The sequence below is a fragment of the Citrus clementina genome, unplaced genomic scaffold, assembly GCF_000493195.1.
Source record: "Citrus clementina cultivar Clemenules unplaced genomic scaffold, Citrus_clementina_v1.0 scaffold_4, whole genome shotgun sequence".
NCBI classification, from domain to species: domain Eukaryota; kingdom Viridiplantae; phylum Streptophyta; class Magnoliopsida; order Sapindales; family Rutaceae; genus Citrus; species Citrus x clementina.
The window spans coordinates 14155486-14172060 of record NW_006262274.1 but is presented as its reverse complement, the minus strand read 5'-3'; the positions used below and the strand labels follow the sequence as shown (position 1 = coordinate 14172060).

General features: G+C 34.3%; 2 protein-coding genes across 3 annotated transcripts; both read left to right on the top strand.

Moving 5' to 3' along the window:
- The first annotated feature begins 4366 nt into the window (after positions 1–4366).
- Positions 4367–10156, top strand: LOC18044552 (E3 ubiquitin-protein ligase ORTHRUS 2). Of its 2 annotated transcripts, none has more exons than XM_006436900.2 (9): positions 4367–4960; positions 6289–6821; positions 7030–7155; positions 7938–8037; positions 8126–8187; positions 8271–8373; positions 8608–8722; positions 9014–9228; positions 9486–10156. In XM_006436900.2, the coding sequence occupies exons 1-9, from the start codon at positions 4475–4477 to the stop codon at positions 9927–9929; spliced, it is 2184 nt and encodes a 727-aa protein (XP_006436963.1). In that variant the 5' UTR covers positions 4367–4474; the 3' UTR covers positions 9930–10156. The 2 variants fall into 2 exon arrangements, with proteins under 2 accessions (XP_006436963.1, XP_024041044.1); XM_024185276.1 differs by having other exon boundaries at positions 9470–9584.
- A 782-nt stretch (positions 10157–10938) lies between these two features.
- On the top strand, positions 10939–13399 carry LOC18044551 (mitochondrial import inner membrane translocase subunit PAM16 like 2). The gene is made up of 5 exons (XM_006436899.2): positions 10939–11058; positions 11626–11697; positions 12608–12695; positions 12813–12943; positions 13027–13399. The coding sequence occupies exons 2-5, from the start codon at positions 11695–11697 to the stop codon at positions 13153–13155; spliced, it is 351 nt and encodes a 116-aa protein (XP_006436962.1). The 5' UTR covers positions 10939–11058; positions 11626–11694; the 3' UTR covers positions 13156–13399.
- The last annotated feature ends 3176 nt before the right edge of the window (positions 13400–16575 follow it).

The window sequence follows — 16575 nt, the reverse complement described above, 5'->3', positions numbered from 1 at the left end:
AACCTTAGTTTTGGTAAATAAAATTTCGGGACAAGTATCAGTGTTGTAAAATTTCTCTTTTTTTGCAACACAAGTTGATGAATCAATCGTCCCACTATAGAAATCATCAACACTTTTGGATGCATTTGCACCTTTGCGTAAATTGAATCGAATCAAAATGTTCAAATTTATAACTTAGTTTGTATATGCTTTATAAATCGAAATTTTTACGTTTTTGATGTTGTATACAACTAATTAAATAACAGGTTAGATTTTTAAGATAGAACATACATCGATAAAGAAACGTATAATATCAAACATGCAACAGATTTGTTGATACCGATTTGATATTGACCGATCAAAAAAAGAAAAGAAATTAGAGTTATTTTTTTCTCTATTTATAGAGGATGGAGCATGGACCATCTCAATTGTATGTGGGTACGGGTTTTATGGCACATTAGATTTCATTTTCAATAAAACAACTAATACTGGTGTAAACCAATAAAAACGCAAAACGTGTCACTTCCCGGAGGGTGAAATTGGTAAGAAAGTGAAAAACAGAGTGGATATGCATTGGCAGAGGAGGTTACATTGGTTGTCGAGAATTTCTGACGGACTTTAGAAAAGTAATGATATTTAATTACCAACTTTTGTCACAACTCACATTCAATTAATTATACTATAAAAACGACAACAATAATTATAATAAGGTAATAATACAGCTGAGCTGACCCCCATTAACGGCCCTCCAACTCCGATGGATTCCTTCTGATTTTTCTTTCTCAGGAAATTAAATTATTATTAATGGACAAAATCCGGGATTTTTAGGTAGTATAATTAAATTTTTAATTTGAAAAGACCAAAAGAGACTGCAGATAAATTAAAAAAATTATAAACAAAAAAAATTCCACAAATGATTTTCCCATCCTACCCATGCCGATGGTTCCATTTCATAGCCATCTTTTTGTTCCATTATTTGTATTTTCCTTTTTCTTTTACATTATATGATTTAGTAATTTTTCAATAATGCCAATTTATATAACTTGCAATTCTGGTATGCCTCTCATGTGAGCAACTGTGTTTTTTTTCAAACAAGAAAATTACTATGATGATAAATATAGAAAAGTGGTGCATTTACTTCTTAGATTGGAGAATCAAAATTCATAATCAAAACTATTAATGTCGTTTACTTCACAAAATGGAGGCATAAATCGAATCATGGAGCTCACCCGAATTTAGGAACAAAGAATGGGAGATTGATTCCCAAGGGGGTGTGGGAATCAATCTTCTATTCCCAGATTACCCTTTCCCCCCCCCCCCCCCCAAAAAAAATCTCCTCAGTAAAAAATAATTATAATTAATTAATATATTTTTATAATTTGATTATTATTAATGTTGTTGTTATTAATGATAGAAGTTATTATTATTATTATTATTATTATTATTATTATTAATGATAAATTTTTTGTAATTAATTAATATATTAATAACAATAATTAATAATAATAATAATTTTTGAAAAAATAATCACAATAATTAAACAAACAAAATAATAATTATGACAATAGTTCATTAAGTACTTTTTAGTAATTTGTTACAATCTAACTCATTCAAATTCCCCAAGACAAAGTAAACATATCAATAGAAATCCAATTCATTCTGATTCCGATTCATATAGTTTAAATAAATAACTTATTCTAATTTTACTCATCATTCCTCTTCCAACTCATTTTCATTCATGTTCATTTCAATTACAGTCCATTTCGATTCTAGTTTAGAAAACGCACCATGAATGTTTGTGGATAAAGAAGATTAAGAGATAATATATTAACATATTTTTTTTCTTATATAGAAGAGACTAAGAGTGTAACACCCTAGGCGAATCCCACATCGGCAAAGCACGGGAGAGATGCTGGGTTTATAAGGGGTGATCCACACCTTAATTGGCAAGACGCGTTTTGGGGTGTATGGGCGCCCCAAGAACAAATCCGTGCGGGCCTTGTTAAGGCCCAAAGCGGACAATATCTTGCCAGGTCTGGGTTGGGTCATGACATTGTGGTATCAGAGCGGCTCCGCGTGTCCTCTTGAGCGATGGTGGGGCAAACCTCAGTGAGGACGTTGAGTCCCCAAGGGGGGGTGTATGTAACACTTTAGGCGAATCCCACATCGGCAAAGCACGGGAGAGATGCCAGGTTTATAAGGGGTGATCCACACCTTAATTGGCAAGACGCGTTTTGGGGTGTATGGGCGCCCCAAGAACAAATCCGTGCGGGCCTTGTTAAGGCCCAAAGCGGACAATATCTTGCCAGGTCTGGGTTGGGTCATGACAAAGAGTATATTTACTTTCCGGATTGAGGAATCAGAATTATTGACGGCTTTTATTTCACAAAATAAGAGTGGGAATTGAAATTAGAATTGTGCAGGGCCTACAAATTTGAAAATCATTCCCTTGATTTCGTTGGGTTGGGAATTAGACTCTGATTCTCATAACTACCCATTTTACTCCCATTAAATTTTTATAATCTCCAATTACCTTTAATCAAGTTCTGTCATTGTTGTATTTTGATCCTTGAAGAATTTATAAAAATACCCAAAAGTAAATTTTGTATTATTTGTAAATAGGTCCTTCGTTGAAGAAGAAGAAGAATAATAATAATAATAATAATAATAATAATGACGATAATGATGATGTTGTGATAATTAATAATATTATTAATTATCATGACATTATTAATATTATTATTAATGTCACCATTATTATATTAATATTATTGTTATTAAAATGTATTATTTTAATTATTTTAATCATTATTATTATTGCAATTAATGTTGTCGTCGTCATCATTGTCGTTGTTGTTATTATTGTTGTCATTATTATTATTATTATTATTATTTGTTGATGTCGTCATCATCATTATCATTAATATCATTGTTATTATAAATTTCGTTATTTTAATTATTATTGTTGTTGTTAATTTCATTCTTCTTCTTCTTCTTCTTATTATTATTATTGTTGTCAATATAATATATACAAATACTACTACTATACTAGGGACAATAATTAACAAAAGGAACTTTAATAACTTATAACAGCCTATTATAATCCGAAAATAAAGTAAACACATCAATATGAATGTTAGTTTATTTCGATTCTGATTCCTATAGCTCAAGCAATCAACCTCTTCTAATTTTAATTTCTCATTCCGATCTCAATCCATTCCAATTTTTATTTAGTAAACACACTATAATATTCTTCCACAATTCATAGTGTAAAACTCACATTCCAACCCTTATGTTAGTTATGACTTATGATAATATATAGAATATTCTTACGCAAATCTCAATATAAAATTGGTGATCATATTGTTATACTAGTTATAACTTATGATAATAAAGAGAATATTATTCCACAATTTTTGATGTAAAACTCATATTATACTATTATGTTAGTTATGACTTACAATAAAAAAAGAGAACATTCTCCTATAACTCTAGGTATAAAGCTCGCGATTATACCGCTATGTTAGTAATGACTTATAATAACAAAGTGAATATTCTCCTGCAACTCGAAGCATAAAACTCGCGATTATGCTGTTATGTTAGTCATGACTTATATTAACAAGTCATTGTTATTAGTAGTAATTGTTTAACAAGATTAGCAAATCATTGTCTTAATTATAAATGTAAACATAGTTCCTATTTCATGTAACGCTAGATAAAACAACAGCTCCAATAAAACAGACCTGTTTTCTATTTTACCTTCCAAAGCAAAAATCAAGCAATTCTACGCGAGCAAAACAACATTTTTGCAATTTAAATGTTGGGTTTGATCATTCAAAAACATTAAAATAAACTAGTTTCATCATCATTCTTCAACACAAAGTCTTGCTAATGCCCTAGAGGGAAAAGAAAATTTGTAAACACAATAATTGTTCTCATTTGTGATATGATTATATCAACATTTTACATTACAATTTACACAAGGCGAATCAAACAATTTAATTTGTATATCCATCCAAGAAAAAGTTGACCAAATGGGAATTTGGATAAATTCGTCTTTCCGGCCGCTGTCCTCTTTGGGATAAATTTGTCTTTTCGTTTCCTATCCTCGTTTTATCTACAATTGGCTTTTGCATGCAACTCAATGAAGGAAATTTGACTTAGACATTATCAGACACATGACGCCCCACCAAACCAAAAAACCAGAAACCAGTCAACCGAGTCTTCTCGTTTGACTTCCTAACATATGTCCACTTATTAAATGCCACGTATGAAATCGGTGCACCGTGTTCCATTAGATCCGAACTGAAATTCAAGCAAATTTCAAAACCCGCCGTCTCCCTCACTCTATAAAATGCGCTCTTCACAGTCACCATTTTGCCAACAAATCAAACAAAAAACACCAAACTACAACATAACCGCTATTTTCGCTCTTCTGTTTCCTTCCTCTACACAAAGTGCTCTTCAGTCCTTATCCTACGCACTCGTCAGCAGAATGGCGCATGTTATCCAGCTTCCGTGCAACGGCGACGGAATGTGCATGCGGTGCAAGGAAACTCCAGTCGAAGAAGAGCAGCTGTGCTGTAAAACGTGCGCCACGCCCTGGCACGTGGCCTGTCTGGTGCGTCCTCCGGAGTCCCTCGCGTCCACTCTCCTGTGGGAGTGCCCCGACTGCACCGGTGACGCAGCCGTCGCGGAGGACGCCGGACAGGCCGCCGGGGGAGCGGGCGGAATCGTGGCGGAGATCATGGCAATCGAGGCTGACGTGTCGCTGACGGAGAGCGAGAAGGCCAGGAGAAGACAGGAGCTGTTGAGTGGGAAGGCTGGATCGGACGGTCGGGGCGGTGATCATGATGGCACGAAGGACAAGAAAGGCAAACACAAGGTCGCTGGTGATGGTGATGAGAACGAACTGTCGGATATTTTTGGTGGCAGCTTGAACTGTTCGTTCTGTATGCAGTTGCCGGAAAGGCCTGTTACTGTAAGCACCAAGCATGCTGACTTCGAATTTTTTATTTTCTTTTATTTATTTTTCTACATTGCTGACGTGGCTATACTATTTTTAAATTTTTAATTTTAATATAATTTTATTTTTTTTAAAAAGAGAAGAAAAACTATTTTGTTCTTGATGCACTAACTAGTATGGAAGAAAAACTATTTTGTTCTTGATGCACTAGCTAGTATGGAACAACTTTTTGAACTATTTTATTTTCTGATTTTCTCATAATTTCTCACATAGGGTGTTTGTTGGTGCCTCTGCGTCAAATGATTAATGTAGCGTTTGTTGGTGAGATTTTTTACTTATGAATTTTGTTCGTAGATTTTCCTTTAGGGTTGGTCCTTTTGTATCTGTAATTGAATTGATTGATATTCAGTTAATTGTGTTATGTCATCATGTTAATTTTACTCGGTAAAGTTACCACTTTAAGCGGCTAAATCCTGCCTTTTTAAACTCCTTTAGTGATGTGCTTTCTGTTTTTGATCTTTGGTCTTCTAATCTAATAATGTTGATCTGACAGAGCTATCAGTTCCTTTACTTCTCAATTCCTCATTCTGCCCTGTTATTATGTGTTTAATAACTTTGAGTGTTAGTTTTAGCATCCCGATAATGATGTTAATTAGGCATTTTTTCTTAAGCGAAGCTCTAGATTAATGTGTTGTTCTATATGGTATCAACCTTATTTTGCCGAGAAGTCTTGTGTTTGAATTCTGAAAATTCCCTCATTCTACTAAGTAAATCTCATTACAGAGCAAAATAAGCTTCAGTTGTGAAATGGGTGTGTGAGTTTAAATACTCTTTGTTCAATTCTTATATACTTGAGCTTTTGGATTTTGGTTATTCAGTAACTAGTTTATTTATGCAAAGTTATTAGAGTCCTTCTTTCTGTTTTGGGTGCTACCATACTAGTCGCATTTGATACATTGCTTTAAAGATTGCAGCATTTCTTATGCCACATATGAATTAAGGGAATCAAAAGATCTATCCAAATGTGTTTTGGTGTACTGATGGCTCCACATTGATATTCTTGTGAGTTTTTTTGTCGGAATATGATGAGACGACAGTCCCGACACTATATGACACAAGCAGCAATAGGTGTCCTTTTGCGCTTAATGAATGCGTTGTCTTCATTTTGAATTGGAAATCATTTCTGTTTTTGAAAAATAGAAGTTCAGGAAATGAGCTCAATAAATTTGACCGTTGGTTGTGATTGGTCTAAGAGATCTTCATATTAAACATCGAAGGCCTGAAGCAGGGCTCACAATTATAATCAGTAGCTATTAACAAGTTCCCTGCTTGTGCTGTTTCAGACACCATGTGGACACAATTTCTGCCTAAAATGCTTCCAGAAATGGATTGGGCAGGGGAAGAAAACTTGTGCAAAATGTCGCTGCATCATTCCTTCCAAAATGGCAGGTCAGCCTCGCATCAATTCTACACTTGTGGCTGCCATTCGTATGGCAAAGAGGTCAAATACAACAGTTCCTGGAGGGCCTTCAAAGATTTATCATTTTGTTCATAACCAGGACCGGCCGGATAAGGCCTATACTACAGAGCGAGCAAAGAGGAAGGGGAAGGCCAATGCTGCAAGTGGTAAGATATTTGTTACACTGCCTCCTGATCATTTTGGACCGATTCTGGCTGAAAACGATCCTGAGAGGAATCAAGGTGTCCTTGTCGGCGAATCATGGGAAGGCCGGTTGGAATGCCGACAATGGGGGGTGCACTATCCACCTGTTGCTGGAATAGCTGGCCAATCAAAATGCGGTGCTCAGTCAGTTGTGCTTTCTGGAGGATATGAAGATGATGAGGATCATGGAGAGTGGTTTCTCTATACAGGAAGGTAATTGCACCATTGGAAATTGGTTTTTGGAGACCATTACTGCTTTATTAAACAGCGAATATGTCGGTGGTGGTCAATTTTTATGATTTTTTTATTTTAGTATTAACTATTCTGTGTTGTTTCTTCTCCCCTTTTACTGGAATGCTTTCTCTATAGAAGTATTATCATGTTTACAATTGCTGACTTGTTTGAATGGAGATAAATACAGTGGTGGTCGTGACTTGAGTGGCAATAAGCGCACAAACAAGAATCAGTCATTTGACCAGAAGTTTCTGAAACTGAACGAGGCTCTACGTGTCAGTTGCAAGCAAGGTTATCCTGTTCGAGTTGTTCGGTAAATATGAATTCAAAAGTCTCCCCTTGTTTTATCAAATCTTTTTATTTTTTATTTCCTCGCTATAACATATATATGCAAGATTTGTGATCAAAACTATTTTCTGCATTATGCATTAATGATTGGTGATTTTACTCTCCTGAAAGGCTTAACATAATCCATGATCATTTTGATTCTAGATGTGTACTTTATATTTTATACAGATTTCTTTTGCATCAGAAAGATACACATCATGTTGTTTCCACAAAAGTAAACAACAGGAAATATAAATTTTTGTTTGCTTGTAACCAGAAATATAACTCACAAAACTGATGCATGCTTACAATGAAAAGAAAGCTTTGAAGTTGCTTTTATAGAAAGAAAAAGGAAAAAGGAAAAAATCGTCCTCAAATGTTGACTGCAAAATCATTCATTTTTTACTTATTACATCCTCATACCAGATATAACTTCACTTGACTATTATTTCCCTCACAATGGCCATGTAGATGGAAGAAGGTTTGTTGTTTTAAAATAGTCAAGGAGCTTGACAGCAAATATTAGTATATACATTTAAGTTAGTCTAGGTGCGTGTAAAGCATGAAATCAATAAGATACACGTCACCGGAACTGTGTATAATGCTATAAATAAATTTGAGACATTTAAAATTGATGTGATCTTATCAAGAAAGATTGGTGTTAACTCTGAATGAGTTGATCTCTGCTGTGAGAAATGATGTCCATGCCAGTGCATCATTTTTCATCATGTTGAAAATTCTAATATTTTCCATTATTTTGATGCTTAGGTCTTTCAAGGAGAAGAGATCTTCATATGCCCCAGAGAAAGGGTTGCGGTATGATGGAATCTATAGGATTGAAGAATGTTGGCGAAAAATTGGAGTCCAAGTTAATATATGTTCTCAATTATAAGGAAACTTCTCATTTGTTTGATCTTTTGCTGTGTTAAATTGCTGATATTGTTTTTCTGCATTAGGGTTTCAAAGTCTGTCGATATCTATTTGTTAGATGTGATAATGATCCTGCCCCATGGACAAGGTTTGTATTTCGTCACTTGGTTAATTTAACTATTTATTTAATATACCTCTCTTCGAACAAACTTCTGTTTACCTTGACTGCAGTGATGACCATGGAGACCATCCTAGACCATTGCCAGAGATTCCAGAGTTGAAGAATGCACTTGACATTACGAAGAGAAAGGAACGTCCATCGTGGGATTTTGATGTGAGTGCTTTAGATTTCTGTTTGATTTCACTGGTTTGGTTGCTACCATTTTTTGGAATATTATCTTTTTGTCAACCTTAGCCACTCATCAGTGAACATAAGTTGACATGAGTTCAAAATAATAGATAATGAGGAAAAATCTGATCAGACAATTTCCTGAATGGTTTAATTTCACTTCTTGTGAGCTTAAACTGTACATTTTTCTTTTTAATTGATATCTACAACTTTTCTCAGGAGCTAGATGGCTGCTGGAAGTGGATTAAACCTCCACCCCTCAGCAGAGTTGTAGCACACACTGGGAAATCTGATGGCAAGAAGAGTATAACTGTAAGAGAAAAGCTCCTGAAAGGTTTGTTTTCTATCCCTTACCCTCATCTTCAATAATACTTATTCCTTGGATTTGACTGTCAATTTTGCCTTGTTCAAGTGTATTATGAAACTATTTTGGGTCTTAAATTTTGATAGAATTCTCAATTTGAAAGTGTGAGTTTTATCAATAAATTTCTATTGACAGAATTTGGTTGTTCAGCCGTAAGAACAGGTTAATTGGATGAACTTGTAAAGTTTATTAAAGCCTCGTATTAGTTATTACTTTCAGAAATATGATATTTATATCCAATTTGGAATTTTCCATGATCAGAGTTTAGTTGCTTCCTCTGTAAGCAAGTAATGGCACAACCAGTAACGACACCTTGTGCTCATAATTTCTGCAAGTCATGCTTGGAAGAGGCATTTTCTGGTAAGAGTTTTGTCAGAGAAAGAAGCAGAGGTGGACGGGCACTTCGATCACAGAAAACCATCATGAAGTGCCCTTCTTGCACAACTGACATTTCAGATTTTCTCAAGGACCCTCAAGTAAGAATTGTGCACAGCTGTGAAAATCACATTTATATCTGTGTAGCGGATACAGTGCTTTATTTTATTGTTAATTGCTGAGATGATACAAAAATAATAATGTAAAACTGGGGATTCTGCAACCACAGGCAGGTGAAACATATTCTGGAAATTTTCAGCATTTTGTTTTTCATTCTAGTCTTCTTGGAAACTTACGGCATTAGTGTGAAATCTCCTTAATTTTAGCTTATGTAGTTTGTAGAGATTCACCCTGACAGGTCAACAGGGAGTTGATGGAGGTGATTGAGTCTCTGAAACAGAAGACTGAAGAGGATGACGAACTTGCCGAGGAGTCAAATGACGAAGGAACAGATGCCTCAGAGGGTATTTCTAATCTGGCGCCGGAGTCCAGCAAAAGCAGTGGAAAACATCATGAAGAAACAATTGTCACTGGCTGTTCTCACAATCCTCAAGTGAAATGCACACCGGAAAGGGCAAGTAAGAGGAAGAAGGTTGATGTAGAGGACTCCTTAGGAAGAAATAATGACGGCGAGGAGGCCACAATTGCCGCAGAGAAGCCTGATGATGGCTTAGATGTGGACTCTGAAGCTGATCAGAAAGTCGGCAGCAAGGACACAAAAGCTGAAGAAGAAATGGAAGAAGAGAATGATTCACCAGCCAGTCCTCTCCTCATGCCTTCAGATGATCAAGATAGTGCCTGACTTTTTGATTAGTCAGGTAACGCTAGCTTCACTGGCCTGTGAAGTTTTGCTGAAAAAGGAACATTGCATGAGTAGACTAGCTAGTTTTTCAGGGACTTTCTGTCTATACACAGGTTTTATTTATCTCTTTTCTCTTTAGCTTCTTTGAGCATGTAGAGATTCTGTTCTCATGTCAGGTTCTTGAATGCTACAAGCTCCCTTGTATAGAATAATTTAAGTTCAACGTAGTGAAGTACATGATACAAGTCCAGTAGTTTTCAGTTCTCGCTTTGACCATTTAAGTTTTTGGCTCTCAAAATAGTTAATTGCTTTGAACTACTGAGAAAAAAATGCAACATTATGTTATGGTTCCATCTTCAAAGTTCAATCATCAGTCTAGGAATTGGACCAGTCGAAAAAGCAGGTATCTTACCAGCCTATTCTCAGGATACAGACATACAGTGTCTTCGGCTTCATAATTTATGTAGTGATGTCTCTTATTCTTGGGAGATCGAAATTGTTGAACATTTCTTATATTAAGAGGTATTTTCTTTCATATTATGATCTTCAAGCAAGCACCCTCAAAATAAAATTATTTATTACAATAGATTTGAACCTAGAGCAATAGTCGAACATCATTTGCTCTGTAAATCCTTTTCACTCTGCATTTTTAATCCTGTTATTTACAAGAATATATATAAATATTATAATTAAAGAAAATAGATACAGCTACAAAATCATCCATATATACAATTTAATAAAATTATTTTCTTAATTTAAATTCTGAAATTATTGGTGAATTATATCTAAATTGCATCGCTATTATCAAATTGTAAAATCAACTTTCATCTGTATTGAAAAAAAAATAAAACAAATATTAAATTTGGTATTAAGTACTCGCTAAGCCGAAGCCCAATTAAAAATTTGGATCACTAGGGCCCAAGTTGAGTGTAGCCCAAGCCACAGTCTCGTAACTGGGATGATAAAAAACCCGGACCGGGAACTCGGATTACCCGGGTCTGTACTGTAAATTTCGGCATTGGCGGCACCCGTGGGTTTCCGATATAAATAACCTAAGCCCCCTGAAACGGCCTCTTTTTTCCTTATTGCGAACACCTCTCCAAGTAGTCAGCTTCGTCCCTTCCCTTGTGTAAGTACCATTTGATTATATCCTTGCTGTTGATTTATTTTCAAATTTTATGTTACCAAATTACAAATTGTTCATAGTTTTTGGAAACGTTCAAGCTGAAAGAATTGTAAAATAATTATAACTTGAATATTGTTGTATGTCATATATTAGTAATACACTAGGGTTCTTCGGCCGTGCCTTGCTTCTGTGTTTTACAATATTTTTTTTTGGAGCAAATTTTTTGGATTAATGGATTGTAAGTTATGGTTGCTTATGGATGATTTTAGAAGTTGATTTGCCGATTGTCTTATGGAATAGTTTCAAAGTTTTATATAGACCTATGCTGTGTCTTCTGGGGCCTAGAACTGATTTATAGTTGATTTAATTGTGGGATGAAAAGGGGAAAATTTGCATCATTCATGTCCAATTTCTGGTGATAGATTTTAGCTGTGCTGGCCACTTTTGTTACAATGTAGAAATTTGGTCACTTTTTGGAAAAGCTTGTTGTTTTTATATTGGTGGGTGAACAAAACAGAAAAAGTTTTATCATAGAATATTATATTCATCATGTTCGTTCTGCTATTGCAGGTCGCTCAGGTCCTGAAGTAATTCGCAGTGCCTACAGTCCCTCGATATATATTTACTTTTTCTTTACTGATGGTATGTATAATTTCATAGCATTTTTCTTCTCTACCCAATCATGCATTTTCGAGTTGGTGTAAATTGGCATTAATAATTTTAACCTAATGTTAGGCACTATGATCTTTTTCTATCAAGTATACAGATAAGTTGAGTCTGTTCATGAGCTCACTTAGTGGCAGTTGAAGAGTGGCCAATCTAGCTTGCGTTAGGTGACCTAGGTTTAGCGGTGAGGCTATTTTTTATGGGACAAAGGCAGCATTATTCTTGACAACTTAATAGTAGCAACATTTTAACTATCAAGTTATGAATGCTTATTGTGCAGACACTTTGGTTAAGGTTACGAATTCTTGTCGATATTGTTGAGTTTACGCTGAGCTTTTCTAGTCCTGACTTGAACCAATTTAGATTCTTTCATCATTTCTATGCATTTAAACAAAGGCAACTTTGTTTCCAATCGTAATACATTTTTTTTACAAAACTTGTGAAAAAGATGTTTGTCTGATTATGGCAACTTCTGTACATGAACCTGAAGAAACTCTGGTTATTGGCGAGATTTGCTATTGCTTTTGTTAAAACTTGGCCTTTTTTTAATTATTTTTCGTTATTAGTTTTAGAATGATTGTTTAGTCGGGAAAACCTACAAATTTTTGCTAAGTAATGGGATATCTGTATTATCTTCATATTTTTACTCATCACTTCATGACCTAATTAGTTGTATTTTATGGTAAAGTATGTTTTTTATTGATTAATTTCCTTGGAAAATCCTGAACATCTTTTTATGGAGGTTTTCCATGACAGATTTCTACTGGGTCCTTGAAATGTTATTTAGTGCTGCTCTTTTCTGCAGTCCTAAGATACTCCTTTGTACACTTAAAGAAGAAAGAAAGAAGAATATTACAGATAACATTTGTTGCATCTGTTTGTACAGGCTGCGAGAATTATTGCCCAATTGATAGTGATGGGTTCTGGGATAATGGCAAGGGCTGTTGTTCAAGCATACCGTCAAGCACTTGCGAGTATGTTTTTTCTCTGTCAATTACATAAGTCGAATATGCTTTTCTTAACTTTTGATTATGTTATGTTTCATTGGCATAGAACTCTTTAATCCTTAAAATGTTCGTTACTCATTGCAGATGCCTCCAAATCTGGTGTTGCTCAAGAAACAGTGCAAAACATCAGGAGGGCAAGCAAAATGATGGCAGAACCAGAGGCAAGGCAAATTCTTGGTGTCACCGAGCAGTCATCATGGGAAGAAATCTTGAAGGTTAAATTTTATAAAGTGCTTTTGAAATTCATTCTTATTGTTTTCCCTTAAGATTTTGTCACTCAAGGGTACCTTATATGCAGAAATATGACAACTTGTTTGAACAAAATGCCAAAAATGGGAGCTTTTACCTACAATCAAAGGTTCACAGAGCTAAGGAATGCTTAGAAACAGTTTACCAGAAGAAACATCAGGGGACTGAGGATTCTTAACCAGCAAAGGTGTACTTAGCTCTCTTGTATTTTTTTTTTTCTTCCAGCCATTCAATAGTCAGCTGAGTCTTATTGCTGAAATTATTAAATTTTGATCCCTATTAGTTACCACAGTGGTGATGTGTTGATCTTGCATTCACTATAGCATATTGCTATTTTATTGGTGTGGTAATGTTATTAGAAAAAGGGTATATTTGTAACATAGTATGCGAGATATTTTAATGGTTCAACTTCTTATGTTACAAGATTGCACGTGTTTTTATTTATTTATTTTTAGAATAATGATATAGCCACAAACTCTTATACAAACTGATGTGGCGTTAATTTATTGGTTGAATTAAATATCTCTTGGTCCACATGATTTATTTATATTATTTTATATTTTGATTCAACCAATGAATTAATGACACATAAGTTTGTATAAGAGTTTGTGGCTGTATCATCACTTTTATTTTTATTAGGTGACGTTGAATATCAAAATTTATGACCACCAAAGTTAAAAAATTCAGTTCCATTAGCAATACTAGACCAGTATATGGTAGTAAAAACCGTTGGGTACAACATGCCTATCAAATCTAGCGGTGGCAACTTGTGTTAGGAATTGAATTCAAATTAAAGTTTGAAACAATTGATTTGTTTAATAAATGGGTAAATTCGATTAGATCTATTAAATAAATTAATTGATGAGTTTGAGGTCATTGATTCATCTATTCATTTGGGATTTACTTGTATTTTGTACGATGTTAATTTTCTGGTTTTTTTTTAATCATATTTTTGCTTGATTTTTGTTTATTACTTATTATTTTTGTAAATAAATCTAGATTCAATTGATTTGTTATTAATTTTGCATAGACAAATTAAATGAATTGTAAACAATTCTAAATTCGATTCGATTTATTTAATTTTGCACAGTAAACGAATTAAACAAATATTCATTTAATAAACAAATTCGATTGATTTGTTATTAATTCTGCACAGACAAATTAAATGAATTGTAAACAACTCTAAATTCGATTCCATTTATTTAATTTTGTACGGTAAATGAATTAAACAAATATTCCTTTAATAAATAAATCATATCATGATATTACAATTCTTTTTATAAATAAATCGAATTGAATCCATCAAATTTTGGCCCAATTCATTTACTATTCAATTTAATTTTGATTCATTTATTCTTCCCAACCCTAATTAAGTCTGGCATTGCTAGTCGTCGCTGTAATTTCAAGAGTGGCAAAGGGCAACCTTTGCCATAGTAGTTCATTAAATCTTGATTTTTGAATACCCATTGAAGCAGTGTTAATATGCTTAAGCTAATGGTACTTTTGGCATCATAAGATGGACCGGGGGTGATTGGATTGTGTCAGCTTATATCTAATTGGGTCTGCCAGCCTGGTCAGTAATAGTAGGGCTTCTTGGATTGACTTGAGAGAAATTAATAGTGGGGCTTCTTGTATGGACTTGAGAACAATTTTGCTATGAATTTTGATTTTATGCTGGTGCAAGTTCTTCATTCTTTTAAAGCTATAAATCGAAATTCCATGTTGTAAGTTGAACGTAAATTATTAAGAAAATTATATAACTTTATGTTGCTTGTAAATACGATAAAAACTATCTACACACAATTGCCCTCGCGAAAGATGTGATTATATTGAAATTATATGGATTTCTAATCTGTTGATCAACATTAGCATTCAACAAACTACTTTTTCCTAAATTGATTTAGTGATACCTACACATCCAAACAGCATCAACTGATATATACATGTAATACATTTATAATGAATTAATTCCTTTTTTATTCAAGTATAGTTTTAATTTCATTGCAATTGATGGTTATTGCAAGATTACTCATATACAACATAAGATAAATAACTCATTAACAAAATCAACGGCATCCTTGTGCGGGGGAGGGGGGTGTTGTGGGGTAGGCATGGGTAGATACAGTTAGTATGAGCATGCTTAGTCTTCTTAGTTAAGCACCCTTCATTTGTAAGCTCTGAGCAAATTGTCACTGTTAGGTGATGCTGTAGGATTGGTAGAAAGTGAAGAATTTGGGTTAGATTCTTGGCTAATACTAATGATTAAAATAAATATACTTTCAACGTTTGCCGCTGCAAGCAAAGCCAAAATGTTGAAATAAAAAATCTTGGATATTTTTCTGTTTCCTAACTAAATTGTAACTAAGTAACCTTATTAGAATTAAAAGACAAATGTTGGAATCAAATACGCATGAGACTCTATATATATAAATGAGTATTGAGAAACAAGTTGTAGAAGCTCGAACAAGATTGATGATTCCATTAATCAGCATTAATGATACTATGTTTATTTATATTAACTATTAATATTAGTACCTTGTTGTATTATGACGGTAATTACAACTCACATCAAATTAATTTTGTCCCTTTTTAATTAATTTTTTAGTTTATTTCTTGAAAATTTTTCTCTTTGTATCAATCGTAAAATCATTTTTTTTATTAATGTAAAGTATTGCCAAGAGCCATATCCTTTAATATAGACAGAATTTCAATTATATATGTTTTGGTCTGATTGTGGTTCAGCCCAAAATACTAAGAGAGTTTCTTTGCAGAAAGTGGTTTTCTGGTAAATATGGATGTTGGACTATTAGGATATGTTTTTTAGGGTTTGTGACGGCTAAAACGAATTGGAAATCACAAGAAATAGCCATTAGGCAACACTGGCAGTAGCCGGCGACGCCACTCCAACGATCAGGTCAGTTGGAAGTTAGTGGGAGAGAAGGGTTTTAGAGAACCCTAGAATAAGAGATTTTCTTAATATTCTGTGAGTGAATGAACTTACTCCTTTAGTGAGACCAACATAACCTTTTAAGATGGAGCATTCCTGAGGGCATCTTTGTATCATTTTAGACACGGCAAGATGTTATTGGTGATTTCCCTCCTTAGGTAGGGTTTTTAGGATAATTTGGCTCATTTTATAGAGGTTTCTAAGATTGCTTGGGTTGGATGGCTATCTATTTAGGGACTGTGTGTGCTGATAGTGTATCCTTAACTTTGATTAGACCATTTTGAATGAGGCAATCGTGCTAAGAAGCACCTGATTTCACTGGAAGGGGTACATGTGGCTTTGTCTGTGGCTTTTTTCCTTAATTCTAACTTTGGCAACTTGTGAAGAGATATTTTGGAGACAGTCGAAGTGGGAACCGTATTATAACAACGTGTCCTACATCTGTTGGCAAATTTTTCGCTGCTCCGTGGTCCTGTGTTGACATATGGTGGTGCATATATGATCTAAAAGGCACTTTTTATTATCCTCAATAATTTGGACGATCGAGGCTAGTTCTTTGAGCCATCTTCCTTTTTCATCTTCCCCTTCATCTTTTATCATGGTCTTGAGTCATACTTTCCACATATCATGCCTTTAATACCTTCGGTCTAT

What these genes read in the sequence shown, in the direction of transcription:
- LOC18044552 (XM_006436900.2), top strand. Translation starts at nt 4,475, where the DNA reads ATGGCGCATGTTATCCAGCTTCCGTGCAACGGCGACGGAATGTGCATG. An exon ending in GTCCATCGTGGGATTTTGAT is followed by an intron (nt 8,374 to 8,607) that starts GTGAGTGCTTTA and finishes AACTTTTCTCAG; the next exon opens with GAGCTAGATGGCTGCTGGAA. An exon ending in ATTTTCTCAAGGACCCTCAA is followed by an intron (nt 9,229 to 9,485) that starts GTAAGAATTGTG and finishes TCACCCTGACAG; the next exon opens with GTCAACAGGGAGTTGATGGA.
- LOC18044551 (XM_006436899.2), top strand. An exon ending in ATACCGTCAAGCACTTGCGA is followed by an intron (nt 12,696 to 12,812) that starts GTATGTTTTTTC and finishes TACTCATTGCAG; the next exon opens with ATGCCTCCAAATCTGGTGTT. An exon ending in CATGGGAAGAAATCTTGAAG is followed by an intron (nt 12,944 to 13,026) that starts GTTAAATTTTAT and finishes CCTTATATGCAG; the next exon opens with AAATATGACAACTTGTTTGA.